General features: G+C 41.1%; 2 protein-coding genes across 3 annotated transcripts; one reads left to right on the plus strand and one right to left on the minus strand.

The window, feature by feature from the left end:
• The first annotated feature begins 708 nt into the window (after positions 1–708).
• Positions 709–9,324, plus strand: si:dkeyp-113d7.1 (COG5048 and zf-H2C2_2 domain-containing protein). The gene is made up of 2 exons (XM_017454450.3): positions 709–1,312; positions 4,742–9,324. The coding sequence occupies exon 2, from the start codon at positions 4,813–4,815 to the stop codon at positions 6,202–6,204; it is 1,392 nt and encodes a 463-aa protein (XP_017309939.1). The 5' UTR covers positions 709–1,312; positions 4,742–4,812; the 3' UTR covers positions 6,205–9,324.
• A 1,225-nt stretch (positions 9,325–10,549) lies between these two features.
• On the minus strand, positions 10,550–15,199 carry krt1-19d (keratin, type 1, gene 19d). 2 transcript variants are annotated; one of them, XM_017454453.2, is made up of 8 exons: positions 14,751–15,199; positions 13,911–13,993; positions 13,150–13,306; positions 12,581–12,742; positions 11,633–11,758; positions 11,399–11,473; positions 11,169–11,314; positions 10,550–10,760 (listed from the first exon to the last, which is right to left on the minus strand). In XM_017454453.2, exons 1-8 carry the CDS (start codon positions 15,126–15,128, stop codon positions 10,649–10,651), a joined length of 1,239 nt encoding a protein of 412 aa, XP_017309942.1. In that variant the 5' UTR covers positions 15,129–15,199; the 3' UTR covers positions 10,550–10,648. The 2 variants fall into 2 exon arrangements, with proteins under 2 accessions (XP_017309942.1, XP_017309941.1); XM_017454452.2 differs by having other exon boundaries at positions 10,550–10,763; positions 14,751–15,198.
• Positions 15,200–16,218: the final 1,019 nt, after the last annotated feature.

Consider the following 16,218-nt stretch of genomic DNA (forward strand, 5'->3'; position numbering starts at 1 on the left):
ATACACTTCTGAACACCTTGTGTATAAATAAAGGAGATACCATGCTGACGTGTGTTTATAATGTGGTATATTTGACATTTTTAAAGGGTAAAAATATTAACCTATATATGAAATAAAATTAACCCAGCGTTTCTGTAAAAATGAAACTATCCTTTGGGTTGAAAAACAACACATTCGCTGGGTTAAAATGGACAACTCCACGTAATGGGTTAATTTAACCCAAAATGTGTTCTGTGCTGTATTTACCCAGCCTTGGTCTAAAAATAACCCAATTTGGATTGTTTTTAACCCGGTGTTTTTTAGAGTGCACGTATGCAACCAGGTTATTGTACATTTTTTATTTTTCCCTAAAAAGATTCTGATTGTTTTTCACTTTATCTTTATAAAATGTAATGTCACAATGAGGGTGTGAAAAGTTCTCACAAGATTTATCTCAGTTTCATTTTTTGTTACATTACAAAAACCTGCAATTTTAACAGGGGTGTGTAGACTTTTTTATATCCACTGTGTATATATATATATATATATATATATATATATATATATATATATATATATATATATATATATATATATATCTTAGGTAAACACACCTATTTTATGCAATGCATTAGTGATTTATAATGAAAAAAGCAATGCACTGAACATTGAAACAATTTAAACACATGACAAAAAAAAAAAAGTAAATGACATGCAACATTTCACACAATGCACCGTCCATACACCGCCACCGTCCATGCAGGTTACTTTAACAGCGTGCACGACAGTAAATAATGCACGTGCCATGCACACACTACAGCAGCTATAAAACGCGTTTCACGCGATGCACGGGATTAGTGCACTAGTGATTTATAGCGGTAAACACAACGCACGTGCCGCTTTACACCGTGCACAAATCGTTTGGTGGTGAATCTGTCAGCATGCACGGCTTGGTGTGTCAAAGTCAAAGCTCTCTTTCTCTTTCGCGCGCGCTCTCGACCAGAAAATAAAACCACCCACATTTGGTCGGAAGTAGGCCATCATGACTCCGCGCGCGCGCTGCTGCTGCTGTTCCTGATGTGGCTGCAGCTGCTGCTGCGCGCGCGCACTGCCGTTCCACCGATTTGACTGGAAGAAACGAGCGCGAGCCGCAGAAACGGGGAAAAAGGAGGAGGAGGAGAAGAAAAAGGAGGCAGGCACGAGAGAGAGAGAGAGAGAGTGAGAGAGAGAGAGCTTCTCGCGGACGTGGCGGCTCCGGGGCTGAGCGACGAGCCCACGCGCGCGCGAGAGAGAGGGAGAAGGGGGAAAAAGCAATGCACCGGGGAAACTGCAGGTAAAATAAAAGCGCGTGCACAGATCACCTGTTTCTCTCCCGTGCATTTTTATAACTTTCATCCTATCATTATTTTTGTGCATCTGTTTTCCCCCTCCTATCAGGTCGCGCGCGGCCGAGTGCATGCATGCATAAGATTCAGAATAACTGCAATAAATTGTTGCGTTTCCGTTTCTGGATTTCACGCATCCGTTTATTTTTTTATGTACACCTGAGCAGAGGAAGGAGCGGAAGTAAAGGATTTGCGCGTGTGAAAACGAAACAAACAAACTAAACTAAACAAAAAGAAGAAAAGTTGCATGCGGTAATGAGAGTGCTGAAGTTTGTGTCGGTGTGTAGCACATAGCTTTAGCCATAAACAAGATGGCCTCTGTAGCAGCAGCAGCAGTGTGGGCCTCTCAGCCTCCTCAACACTCCAACACACTCCAACACACTCCTCCTGTTCTGCCGCTTCTCTGCGTGCATGCATAATAAACCCGAGAAAGCGGATAATCTGCACAATTCTATTCTGCAAAAACATCACAATCATCCGAGTTCCGCTTCAGCAGCTGGACACACACACACACACACACACACACACACACACACACACACACACAGAGAGAGAGAGAGATTTATTGTGTAAAAATAACCCCACACCGACAGTTTGAATAAAAGCAGCAGAAAGTATGGAAGCTTCATCAGCACGACCCGGATTAGCATGTTAGCACACAATGCTAATGCTACAGATGAGGTTTATTTACCGCTGCAGCTTGTGATTTCGCTCATTAATCAGACCGCGGCCTCGCTTTGAAGTCCTGATTGATTGATTGATTGATTGATTGATTGATTGACACTTCTGCAAGCGCCTCATGACCTGTTATTAAAGCCATCATTAACATGCTAATAAATATGCAAATATTTACCTTTTATTCTGACTGGAGCGCAAACAGGAGAGATTTTATTTATTCAGTGTGTAACAACCTTTATCTTCATCATCTTCATCATCACCAGCTAAACAAATTAGAGCTTTGTGTTAAGTCTAGCTGTTTGTTGTTGTTGTTGTTGTTGTTGTTGTTGTTGTGTGTGTGTGTGTGTGTGTTTGATTGAGGCAGTTGTACACCTGTGATTTATATTAGGATTATTTTCTAATTTACTGTGAACATTAAATCAGCTAAACAATACACAATACATTAACACAACACTGATACTGTCATAAATGACACAATTTTCATGTGTGTGTGTGTGTTTTTTGTGTTACACCAGCATGTATTTGTTGCATTACACCAGTGTGTTTTCTGTTACAACAGCGCGTGTTTGTTGCGTTACACCAGCGTGTCTTTGTTGTGTTACACCAACATGTATTTGTTGTTACACCAGTGAGTTTGTGTTACACCAGCATGTATTTGTTGTGTTACCCTACTGTGTTTGTTGTGTTACACTAGTGTATTTGTTGTGTTACACCAGCATGACTTTGTTGTGTTACACCAGCGTATATTTGTTGTGTTACACCAGTGTGTCTTTGTTGTTACACCAGTGTGTATTTGTTGGGTTACACCAGCATGCCTTTGTTGTGTTACAGCAGCATGTATTTGTTGTGTTACACCAGTGTGTATTTGTTGTGTTACACCAGTGTGTATTTATGTTACACCAGTGTGTTTGTGTTACACCAGTGTGTTTGTGTTACACCAGCGTGTTTGTTGTGTTACACCAGCATGTTGTGTTACACCAGCGTGTGTTTGTTGTGTTACAGCAGCGTGTGTTTGTTGTTACACCAGTGTGTGTTTGTTGTGTTACACCAGCGTGTGTTTGTTGTGTTACACAAGTGTGTTTTTTGCATTACACCAGTGTGTATTTATAGTGTTACACCAGAGTGTGTTTGTTGTGTTACACCAGTGTGTCATTGTTGTTACACCACTGTGTGTTTGTTGTGTTACACCACCGTGTGTTTGTTGTGCTACGCCAGTGTGTGTTTGTTGTGTTACATCAGCGTGTATTTGTTGTGTTACACCAGCATGACTTTGTTGTGTTACACCGGTGTGTATTTATGTTACACCAGCGTGTTTGTTGTTACACCAGCGTGTGTTTGTTGTGTTACACCACCGTGTGTTTGTTGTGTTACACCATCATGTGTTTGTTGTGTTACACCAGCGTGTGTTTGTTGTGTTACACCAGTGTGTTTTTTGTTACATCAGCATTTGTTTGTTGTGTTACAGCAGTGTGTGTTTGTTGTGTTACAACAGTGTGTATTTTTTGTGTTACACCAGCATTTGTTGCATTACACCAGTGAGTTTTCTGTTACAACAGCGCGTGTTTGTTGCGTTACACCAGTGTGTATGTTGTGTTACACCAGCGTGTATTTGTTGTGTTACACCAGCGTGTCTTTGTTGTGTTACACTAGTGTGTATTTGTTGTGTTACACCAGTGTGTCTTTGTTGTTACACCAGCGTGTATTTGTTGTGTTACACCAGCGTGTCTTTGTTGTGTTACACTAGTGTGTATTTGTTGTGTTACACCAGCGTGTCTTTGTTGTGTTACACTAGTGTGTATTTGTTGTGTTACACCAGTGTGTCTTTGTTGTTACACCAGTGTGTATTTGTTGGGTTACACCAGCATGCCTTTGTTGTGTTACAGCAGCATGTATTTGTTGTGTTACACCAGTGTGTATTTGTTGTGTTACACCAGTGTGTGTTTGTTGTGTTACAGTAGCGTGTGTTTGTTGTTACACCAGTGTGTGTTTCTTGTTACACCAGTGTGTGTTTGTTGTGTTACACCAGCGTGTGTTTGTTGTGTTACACCAGTGTGTTTTTTGCATTACACCAGTGTGTATTTATAGTGTTACACCAGCGTGTGTTTGTTGTGTTACACCAGTGTGTCATTGTTGTTACACCACTGTGTGTTTGTTGTGTTACACCACCGTGTGTTTGTTGTGTTTTTTGCATTACACCAGTGTGTATCTGTTGTGTTACACCAGTGTGTTTGTTGTGTTACACCAGCGTGTGTTTGTTGAGTTACACCAGTGTGTATCTGTTGCGTTACACCAGTGTGTATCTGTTGCGTTACACCAGTGTGTATCTGTTGCGTTACACCAGTGTGTATTTGTTACGTTACACCAGTGTGTATTTGTTGTTACATCAGCGTGTTTGTTGTGTTACACCAGCGTGTGTTTGTTGTGTTACACCAGCGTGTGTTTGTTGAGTTACACCAGTGTGCCTGTTTGTTGCGTTGCAAAAGTGTGTGTTGTTACACTAACATGTTTTTTGCCATGTGTACAGTATGTTGCTCTACATGAACACTTTGTTAATGTGTTAACTTCATTATCATCAATCTCATGCTAGTACCAAACTCAAGCTCACATTACTTTAACCTGTGTGTGTGTGTGTCTGCATGTGCGCATGTGTGTGCGCGTGTGTGCGTGTGTGTGTGTGCGTGCGTGTTTGGCTTATACAGGGTCCAGAATCAGGGAAGAGATCAGCAGTGCTGGCATTAAGTAGACTGCTAAGGGACGAATCTGGCTGAGGATGGCCGAGCTGGAGACGGAGTGTATCGCGTTAGGCCTGAACGCTCTGGCCTCGGAGTGTCTGTCTCCTGCTCTGGAGCCCCTGCGTGCCGAGTGTGTGACGCCGACACTGGCCATGCTGAACACACTTAGCTCAGAGGTTGCAGAGCCAACCGCCATGCTGCCATGTGTAAAGAGCGACCCAGACTTGGAGCTGGTACCGATCCGCACCGTGGACGTGACCCAAATCCAGCCGCTGAGCACTGCGGAGCTGGGATCGGAACACGTCCGGATGGAGATCAGTGGCCTGGAGTACATCAAGTCGGACCTGCACTCGTTCCACGGCGCCGAGTTGGACTCTTATAAGCCGAGTTATGATGCCTTTGACTACGTGTCGCATGACAACCTGGACTACATCAAGTCGGATCAGAGTTCCGACCTGCAGTGTTACTATGCAATGGAACTTGAGGCCAGCCGGTACGAATACGACTCGACGCTCGCATCCGAGAAGTCTGAGACATCGGATACAGCGGAGTCAAACATTCTCGAGTCAATCCGAATGGCGGAGCTCCGCACTGAGCTCAATAAGCTCCGCCCTGATGCTGTTATCGAATTTTCGTCCGCTCACATGTACGACATGCAGTCTGCAAATGCAAACACAAATGCCACAAACCCAGACACTGCGAAAGCAAAAACTCAACCACGCAAACCTCGCAACCTGACGGGCGAAAAGCCATTCTCCTGCACGCAATGCGGAAAGAACTTCAGCACTCTGGGAAACCTGAAGACGCACCAGCGCATCCACACAGGTGAGAGGCCGTACTCCTGCTCGCAGTGTGGCAAAAGCTTCGGCCAAGCGGGCAACCTGAAGCGGCACCAACTGATACACACGGGCCAGAAGCCCTACAACTGTAACTTCTGCCCCAAAGGCTTCACCAAGGCAGATGACCTGCGCTCGCACCAGCGCATCCACACGGGCGAGAAGCCGTTCACCTGCGACGAGTGCGGAAAGGCCTTTTTTCACTCCAAGGAACTCAAGACACACCGCCTGGTACACACTGGCGAGCGTCCGTTCTCCTGCCAGCACTGTGGCAAGGCGTTCACGAAGGAGGTGAGCTTCCGCAACCATCAGCAGAGCCACACAGGTGAGAAGCCATACCAGTGTGTGTATTGTGGAAAGAGCTTTGGGAACTCGGGCGTGCTCAAGACTCATGAAAAGATCCACACTGGGGAGAAGCCGTTTCAGTGCACGCAGTGCGGCAAGAGCTTCGGCCGCCTCGGACACTTAAAGGCGCACCAGCAGATCCACACGGGTGAGAAGCCGTACTCGTGCTCGCAGTGCAGCAAGTGCTTCAGCCAGTCGGGCCACCTCAAAGCACACGAACAGATCCACAAACGAGAGAAAGCGCAATAACGAAGAACGAGTGCAGCTAAAACGTAATGGAGCACAGGAGATGAAACAAAATGTTAATGTCTGTAATAATGATACTATATATATAGATATCACATATAAAATTATTTAATTTACTTATTTATGAGTGATGGTTTGATCCATCATATTATTGTCAGTCAGCCTCAGAGGGTGGGATTAGTGACAGAGTCAGGTATGAGTACGTACTGAATATGTTTACTTTATTCAGTAGTGGTCAGACCAGTAGCCCCAGTATGAGGAAGGAGATCAGACTATCAGTGTTTTATTTGTAGTTGCCCAGTGGACCAGACTGGTGGAAGTCACCGAGGTGTTTTATCCCCTGTCCAGCCAGAAGAGGAAAGAAAACCCTGTTAAGCATTTTTATTTGTTTTGTTTGCGGGCGGCTGTGGATCAGGTGGTAGAGCGGGTTGTCCACTAATCGTAGGGTTGGGGGTTCGATTCCCGGCCCACACGACTTCACATGACTCCACATGCCGAAGTGTCCTTGGGCAAGACACTGAACCCCTAGTTGCTCCCGATGGCAGGCTAGTGCCTTGCATGGCACCATTGGTGTGTGTGAGCGTGTGTGTGAATGGGAGAATGAGACACAGTGTAAAATGCTTTGGATAAAAGTGCTATATAAGTGCAGCCCATTTACGTAATACTCCAGTTGGTTCATGCGGTTCTTGGTGCTGTGAACCACCTCAATGCCGTAACTGTAGCTTGCTACTCATTCCCAAATCCTGGCACTTGTGGACATGGTCTGGTCCTCCAAAGGTCCTGCTTCCAGTTACCTAGATTCCTTCTGTTTAAACACAAAGTGTTAAGCAGAACTGAAAACATGGCCAGACTTGTAGAACAGAACTTGTTCTGTGTGTTGTATATGCTGTAGAAAACAGCATTGCTCATAGCTAAAATGTTATCTACAGATTGACTGTCATTTTACCAAAGACACAAACACACTATACTACAGCAGAGGCGTAAATTCCCCAAGCATTCCAGGACTTGCTCATTACCTCTGTGGGGTAATGGTACATCCCTATGCACATCCCTCATCAGTATTAATGCCTAGTTAATTAGGTTCCTGTGGAACCATGGGCACATTGGAGCTCTCACTCTGTTAGTGGGCTAATGAATAGATTCTTGGTTTGTCCACTTAATCAAGTCCATTTTACATCTGTTAAAATCTAGCATGGCATTTATACAGGAACTGATCTCTGACTGGTTCCTTTCGTATTGTGGGTGGATGGAGTTCTGTGCTGATGTGAAGTTTTGTTGAGGGCACAAACGTGACGGTAGTTAATTTCCTCTGTCGACTTCTCAGGCTGTTGAAATGACCACAATGCACATTTCCAGGACCAAAATATTCAGTCCCAGCACATGGTGTTCACCATCAAGGTTTCAGAACCAAAGGGAATCCGTCACTAGGGAACCTTGTAGTTCTATAACAAACCTTCTTGATAGTAGGTCAAGTGGAACTCGGAACCAGACTTTCTTTGCACTGAGCCTAATGCAGTAACATTAGCTGATGATAGTATTGCTATATTAGCAAATCTTAACCCGCCAACATTACTGTGAATGAACTGATGTTAATATGAACAGGGGCTCTGAGGTGCAGGAGATCATCAGGTTCAGAGATACAATACTACTCTTCAATACGCCAGTTATAATCACTGATCCCACCCCATGAGAATGATTGACAGATGAGAAATAAAGACATTCATAAACAAAAAGTAACCTCACTTATGAAAGACTTACAGATGAACATTAATATATTGATTTTGTCTTCTATGCTCCATTGTACACACCTCTCAAAGTATTACCTTTTTTTTTTTTTTTTTAAGTCCACATATAAATATATATATATATATATAATTATATACATTTTCATACCTGTTTGTGACTGATTTGCTATTATGCAAGTGTCTTTCTTTATTATGTTGGGGGAGGGGGGTCTGGTAGAAATGTTTCGTATCTGTTTTATCTGTTTATATCTGTTTTAGTGACGATTTCTTTTCGTACTCACCGTGTACACGTTTATCAAGAAACCATGTAATTCTTTAAATCATGTACTGGAACGAGTTATTAAAGAAACTAATGAAAATGGCAGTTTTCTTTTTTAGCCTTTTTTTTTTGGCAATTACATTAAATTAGAAAATCACATAAGAGTGAGCATGGCTGTGGGGATTTGTGCTCGTTCAGCCACAAGAGCATTAATTCAATTCAGTTTTATTTATTTAGTGCTTTTAACAATGGACACTATCAAAAAGTAGCTTTACAGAAATCTGGATAAAACATTCTTATTTAAATTGATCACTAATGAGCAGCCAGAGGCGATAAATGCTCAGGTGTATAAATGAGATAAATGTAAGTGGCTCTGGATAAGGGCGTCTACCAAATGCGTTGTAAGGACTCTAGCAGCTGCATTCTGGACTAACTGGAGTTTGTTTATGCTCCTACTGGAACATCCAGACAGTAAGGCATTACAGTAATCTAGTCTAGAGGTGACGAAAGCATGAACTAGTATTTCCGCATCATGTAGTGACAATATGTTTCTTATCTTAGAAATATTTCTGAGATGAAAGAAGGCTATCCTAGTAATATTATCTACATGAGCATCAGATGATAGACTGGAGTCAATAATCACTCCAAGGTCTTTAACTGCTGCACATGATGACACAGAAAGAACATCCAGAGTTACTGTGAGATCAGAAAGATTACTTCTAGCTACACGCGGTCCTAGTACAAGTTCTTCTGTCTTATCAGAATTAAGTAAGAGGAAGTTAATAATCATCCAACGTCTAATGTCCTTTACACAATCCTCAACTTTACTAACCTGCTGTCTGTCCTCTGCAAATGAGAGCAGGACTTCCCGAGTGAGATGAATACCATCCTGTCCTAACAGGCCAGCCTTGCCCTCAAAGCTATTGCAATTATCTATCAAGTCCACATTGTTTTCGAAGCAGCACCTGGACATCCAGCAGTTCAGTGACCATAACCTGCTGTAAGCTACATCACCAGCTGCACTGGCAGATGTTTTTGCCAGATGTTTTTGTACCAGTGTGATACCTTACTGAAGTTTGTATTAAATGTTTTCGTTAAATAATAAAGATTTGTATCAGACTTGGATTCCGGTTGTGACTAAATTAACCTAACACTAGGTGGAGCCACTGATTTACAGAAGAAACATGGAGGAAGTTTTATTTGTATAAATAAAAGAAATCGGGTTGTATTATATCCTAAAATATTATAGAAACAAATATATTTGAAATACTCTTAGTTTACTGTATTGAAAACCTTCAGATGAAATCATCCTATGGAATGTGTTTTGTTTTGATGTTATTAACGTAATTAAAATCTGGATGTAATGTTTTTTCTGTGATCCACGGAGTTATTTAACAATAATCAGCTCTTCATTACTCACTCAACTAGGTACATTATTATTCAATGCTAATTTAAGTTTTATTTAATGATATTTATTTTATTTAATAGATAATGAATTTTTGTTTAAACATACAGGAGGAGTGTGTTTCATTCTGCAGAAGTTGCTTTTAAGATATTTATAATAGTTCAGTAATTTTATTTAATGTTTTTTTTCTGTCTTGTTTAACACTTCCCATTCACATGCTAATTATATTTTATCTTATTTACTTCTTTACTAAATGTAGGTTAGATGTGTTATATTTATTTTATTTTAATTCACTCAATTATTATAATTAATATTATTATTTTAGCATATTTATATTATATATTTATTATTATATTTATTGAACTAATAGTAATTGAAATTTTTTTGACCATGGAATTTTTTGTATTTATATCTTTGTGTGTGTGTGTGTGTGTGTGTGTGTGTGTGTGTGTGTGTGTGTATGTGTGTGTGTGTATTTATCTGTGTGTATGTGTATGTATTTATCTGTGTGTGTGTGTGTATGTATTTATATCTGTGTGTGTATTTATATCTCTGTATGTGTGTGTGTATTGGTGTGTGTATTTATATCTGTGTGTATGTGTGTGTGTATTTATCTCTGTGTGTGTGTGTGTGTGTGTGTGTATGTATTTATATCTGTGTGTGTATTTATATCTCTCTCTGTGTGTGTTTATATCTGTGTGTATTTGTGTGTGTGTTTATTTATCCCTGTATGTATTTATATCTGTGTGTGTATGTGTGTGTGTGTATTTATCTGTGTGTGTGTGCGTGTGTGTATGTGTATTTATCTGTGTGTGTGTGTGTGTGTGTGTATCTGTGTGTGTGTGTGCGTGTGTGTGTATGTGTATTTATCTGTGTGTGTGTGTGTGTGTGTGTGTGTGTGTGTGTGTGTGTGTGAATGAGACACAGGACACGGTGAGGTGAGTTGCAGTGAGTTGCAGTGTTTATTCAGCTCAGATCGTGTGGTGTTTCTCGCGGGCACACGAGGGCGCTCTGGAGCTCTGTGTCTGAATCCCAGCTTCATTTTTTAAGGATGGTTGATTGTGAAGAGGAGATCACCTTCCCGTCCACCACCTCCTCCACCACTGTGATCACCTTAGTCCTCGAAGTGCTGCTGGATGTTGTCTTCGTACTGCTGTAATTATAATTATTTATTAGCACAGTATTTTTACAGTATTTATCATTTATTAAAGTTTTATGCTAAAGTCACTTTTACACACTTCATCTGAATCACACTGTAATAATCCACAGAGTAAAATTAATCCTGATTGATCAGAGAGACCAGCTATTATTTTTACTGAAAAATACATATCACAACATTTTTAGCAATATTTCATAATTTTTATTTGTTTAATTATTAGAAAACTCTAAATTATATGTGTTGACCTTCATTTTTTGGGTGAAATGATGTTAAAATGTTGTTATATAGTTTATAGACCTAGAGAACATGTGCTAATTAGCCGATTTACACATAGTTTTGTTCATATGCTAACTATGCAACACTCGACAAACGTTATATCTGTAGCTCATAAAAACTCACCTGGAGGCTTCTCCGTCCAGCAGTCTCCTGTACTCGGCGATCTCCATCTCCAGTCTGGTCTTGATGTCCAGCAGCATCTGATACTCCTGAGACTGGCGAGCGAGATCAGCACGAAGCTGCTGCAGTTGCTCCTCCAGACTCGTCACCTGAAAACATATTCAAATCTAATTTAATCCTCGAGAAGTGTTGAAGTGTTAACATTAAATAATGAACAGCTCAGTAACGCTCACCTGTGTTTGGTATGCAGACAGACGCATGGAGTAACGTGACCTGGTTTCACTCAGCGTGCTTTCCAACGACGCTTTCTGTGACAAACATCCAGAAAAATCGCACAGAAAAACATTAGAGTGGGTAATGGAATAAAATGTAAAGTTCTTCAAGTTTTAATGTCATACGTTAACTGCTAATTCACACATTAGCTAGCAGGCTACAGTAGTGAAGACATGCGTGATGATGTTCCTCACCATGGACATCTGGGACTGCAGCTCGATCTCCAGAGCCTGCAGACGGGATTTTAGGCTCTTGATTTCACTTTGAGACGTCTGCAGGGTCTCAGTTTGAGTGACCACCTCGTGTTTCAGAGTCTCTGTCTACAAAAAAACAACATTAAGATCAAATTTTATATCAGCGTTGGTAGTAATTACCCAGGATGCATCACAAGCAGCAAAGACCATCATAATGTTCCCTTTTGGGAATGGAAAAATGTTTTATGAGAACATTTAAATTAACAGCAGCGTCCTCTGATGGGCAAATTTAGACAAATAGATAGAGAGATAGATACACTATATAACCAAAAGTTTGTGGACACCTAGTAGATATGGTGCTTGTAGAAAAATTTGACCATTAAGACACTATTTCTGCTCTCATTGGTTGTGTAGAGTAAATTGTCCACTAGTGGGCGCTGCTATGTTCTGTTCTAGATTTGTTTATGTTGTTAACATGTTGTAAAAAATAAAGACAGTCAACTGTTATGAAAATGTTTGTTTGTGTGTGTGTGTGTGTGTGTGTGTGTGTGTGAGAGAGAGAGAGAGAGAGAGAGAGAGAGATTTTGTGTTGAAAATGACAGGTTGTGTTATTGTACCCTTCACAGGACTGGGATCTGCTGCTTCATCCTGAACCTGAACCCAGGTTTTATATCATATAACCAGAACACACTTTGAGGGAGAGGTGAGACGTACAGTTCTCCATGTAACCTGAGATTCAGGACTTTCCCTTCATTTTAATCAGATCTGAAGTAACTAGTCACTTTCTACTTGAGTCTTCTCATCGAGTTCTTTATTACTCTTTAATACTCACGTCATTATTAACATTATTACTGTTAATGTTACTGAGTAATTATTTGTTATAAGTAGTTTTACTTGTACTTGAGTGAAACTTTCAGCTACTCTACCCACATCTGGTGATCAGCTCACCTTGGATTTGAACCAGGCTTCCAGCTCTCTCTTGTTTTTCTCAGTGACTGTTTCGTATTGTTCACGAATTTCTGCCAGGACTTTAGTGAGGTCTGCTTGAGGCACGGCGTCGACCTCCACGTTCACCTGCCCACCCATATGCTGACGCGCCAGCGACATCTCCTACAACAGAAAACACACAAACCACTGCTTAACAGGGGGATAAGAATATGTTCCTAAATTAAAGTTAGTAAAGTAGTTTTTTAAGTTTGAGACCCTGCCACTGAGGAACTCCCCCCCCCCCCCCCCCAATTGTGTAAATAAAATCAGTGTTTTATTATAATCACCTCATCAAGATAAAACAATTTAATTAAAAGAAAGGCTAGTAATGAGGTCAAATGATCAAGTTTCAAGCTCTTTCTGACACAAATACTAAATAAATAGCGTGTTAAGAACCATTAATGGTTGCTAGGTAGCGGTGTTAAAGGTCTTGACCTAAAGCATGCACACGTTGGTTGCAGGTGATGTTTTGACTTGTAGCTCCTTTGACTTGACTGTACTGTTAATTTGTTCTTGGGAGCACAACTCACCTCCTCATGGTTCTTTTTGAGGAAGGCGAGTTCCTCCTTCAGGCCTTCCAGCTGCAGCGCCAGGTCCTGCTTGGACAATTTGAGATCGTCCAGCAGCCGCTTCATCCCGGCGATGTCACCTTCCACCGTGTGACGCATCATCAACTCGTGCTCGAACCTCATTAAAGCACAAATTAGCGCACCACGTTATGGCGAGAACAAAAGAGACAATGGATCAAATTTAAACAAAATTATTCAAGAAACTCTCAGTCCTTCTGTGTAAAACTGAATTTGTGGGCGGAGCTACGTATGAACTTGGACTGTTATGTCACTAATTCACCATTTGCAAAGGACAACAATGTGGAGATATATTTTTTTTTCTATAGCAACTGTGTGCTAAGCTACATTTCTAGCTCACTAAATTAGGTAACATTTGTGATGCTGGTCGTCATGGTGATGTTCAAATACATCCAAATACAGAAAATGAGCATGTAAATTGAGTATTGTACTTAAAAATAACTGACTAACGTGAACTAGTTTACTAGCTATCAACTAACTGGTTAGCTAATGTAGCGATACCTGGTTTTCAGGTATAGGATGATGAGGCCATTTCCTGATTTACATTTTCAAACTTATACGTTTCTGAGGGCAAATGCATTAACTATTTTTATTCATTTCTTGGTTGTAACAACATTTAATTATTAATTACTGGCATCAACATAACTTTAAATGATATATTCAGGAGGAACAACATTAAGCAACATTTTCCTCCATACACTCACTTAATCCTGAAGTCCTCTGAGGCCAGGCGTGAGTTCTCCATGCTGAGGAGCACTCCTCCCTTCAGATGGATAGCCGCGTAGATCTACAACATATTAGCAGTGGAAATAGTTTTATTTCTGCTAATCAGTGTGTACACATTTGATGCTAATTGTAATTACAGTGCTATTTTAATATTTTCTCAATAATTGGGCAGAACATCTGAGGTACGTAAATGATGGTTCTGTCTCGTTTCCACTCTCACTGTGTGTTTACACTGCTGAGGAATCCAGCCACCAGCTACCAAAAGTTCAGATAGCGGTCGATGCTAAGTGGAATTAGATGTTGGGAGATTATTTTGAGAAGTTATTTACCAACACATCTGAGGTCAATTTTAATGTTCTGGATTGTTCTGTCTCTACACTGTATAAATGTCTTGTTTCCTGAACAATCCAGATAACAGATTGGTTAGCAGTTGATGCTAAATCTGGTCTTTTCTCAGTAATTATCCAACACATCTGTGGTGAATGTTGATGTTCCAGACGGTTCTGTCTCATTTCATGGTCACTGTGTCTTCACACTGTCTGCATATAGGACTTGATAAATATAAAAATGCCTCTGTAATTACCTAGCTCATGCTTCATATTTCCCAGTTACCTAGCAACAGTGTTCTCACGGTGTTAACCACCTGAATGTTTGAATGATTGAGACTTTCTGGAACATGTGAGATTCAGAATGAGATTCAGAAGGAGATCTAAATAAATTAATGTTCCTGTCACAGGGATGATTTAGCATTAAAACTGTGACCACAGGACAGAACAGCATTAAGTACTGAACTCTACTGGAGCTGTGATGGAAGATACCTTGTTCTGCAGGTCACTGATGGTGGCGAAGTAGGCGGAGTAGTCTCGGGCCTTGGGTGATGCTTTGCTGTCTAGGAACTGGCGGATCTTGAGCTCCAGTTCAGCGTTGGCCTTCTCCAGAATGTGTACCTTTGCCAGGTAGGCGGCCAGACGGTCATTCAGGTTCTGCATCGTCAGCTTCTCGTTTCCGATGACTGCAGAGTCATCTGAGCCCATGGAGCTGTAAGAGACCTGCATGAAACTGACAGGTGCGGCGGAGATCCGCACATCCGAACTTCCCGCTCCTCCGTAAACGCTGATGGCACGAGAAGAACTTGAGACTCGGCTCGACCTGGAGGATCTACCGGCCATAGAGGTGCTGGAGAAGTAACTTGCCATGTTGCAGTACTTTCGCTTGAAGCTTGCCGTGTGACGATTCGATTCGAAGCAGTGGCTGAGGGAATAAATGTCTCGAGACTCCTTTTTATACTCTGGCTTAGCCGTGGAACTTGATGTCCAGGAATGTCATCCATGTCCTTTTAAAAACAACATTATTAACGTGACACAGGTAAATCCAGTCAGACATAAATGATACACATTTTTACTCAACACACACGCAATCAGTGTCAGTCACACACTGTCCACACCCAGCAACACCTCGCTAAATTATATAAAGTGATTATAACTGCAGATGGAAATGGCATCAAGGTGATGTTTATCTCTACAGGAATGCTGTCACACACTTTATTATCTTACCTTCTTTATGAGAATGTATGTGACCTCGCGAGATCTCTTCTCACACACACATTATGCTCAAGTTCTTCTGCTGCTCTTTCTCTTCGCAGTGACGCATCATAGATTTTATTATTTATTTCAGTTTTTACTTCTTCTCTCTTTTCATGTGTGTGATTGTGGAAAGCTCATTAATTCTCTGAGCTGAGAAGATCCAGAGAACGGTATGAGGAAAGCTTTTATCCACTGATCCGAACTCCTGCTGACTGAATTAGCAAATGATTCTCCGTCTGATGCCTAAACATAAACACTTTGAGCTTTTATTCAGTTTTAATTAGTTATTCAGATGGGTATGGGATTTTGGAAAATTTGGCAACCTGCTACTGATGAAATGTGAACAGAAGTGCTCAGAGGAGACACGTGATCGTACCTGGTGTGAACAGATCACCTGAAATGGCCCTAGTACCCAGTCCGAACAGGGTCTCCAAGCTGTTTAGCTGTTGTAATGTTTTCACCAAGTTTACAATCTCACCCACACACACACACAAACACACACACAAACACACACACACACACACACACACACACACACACACACACACACACACACACACACACACACACACACACACACACACACACACACACACATTTAATTATATTGACGGTGATTTAGATACAACCATAATTATAGTGTCTTACATTTTTATTATTATTATTATTAAAAAAATTTTTTTTTACATATAAGGCATGAAAT

This window comes from Ictalurus punctatus, chromosome 24, assembly GCF_001660625.3.
Source record: "Ictalurus punctatus breed USDA103 chromosome 24, Coco_2.0, whole genome shotgun sequence".
Classification (NCBI taxonomy): Eukaryota; Metazoa; Chordata; class Actinopteri; order Siluriformes; family Ictaluridae; genus Ictalurus; species Ictalurus punctatus.

What these genes read in the sequence shown, in the direction of transcription:
- si:dkeyp-113d7.1 (XM_017454450.3), top strand. Translation starts at nt 4,813, where the DNA reads ATGGCCGAGCTGGAGACGGAGTGTATCGCGTTAGGCCTGAACGCTCTG.
- krt1-19d (XM_017454452.2), bottom strand. Translation starts at nt 15,128, where the DNA reads ATGGCAAGTTACTTCTCCAGCACCTCTATGGCCGGTAGATCCTCCAGG. An exon ending in TCAGAGGACTTCAGGATTAA is followed by an intron (nt 13,307 to 13,910) that starts GTGAGTGTATGG and finishes TGCTTTAATGAG; the next exon opens with GTTCGAGCACGAGTTGATGA. An exon ending in TGTCTGCATACCAAACACAG is followed by an intron (nt 11,315 to 11,398) that starts GTGAGCGTTACT and finishes ATATGTTTTCAG; the next exon opens with GTGACGAGTCTGGAGGAGCA.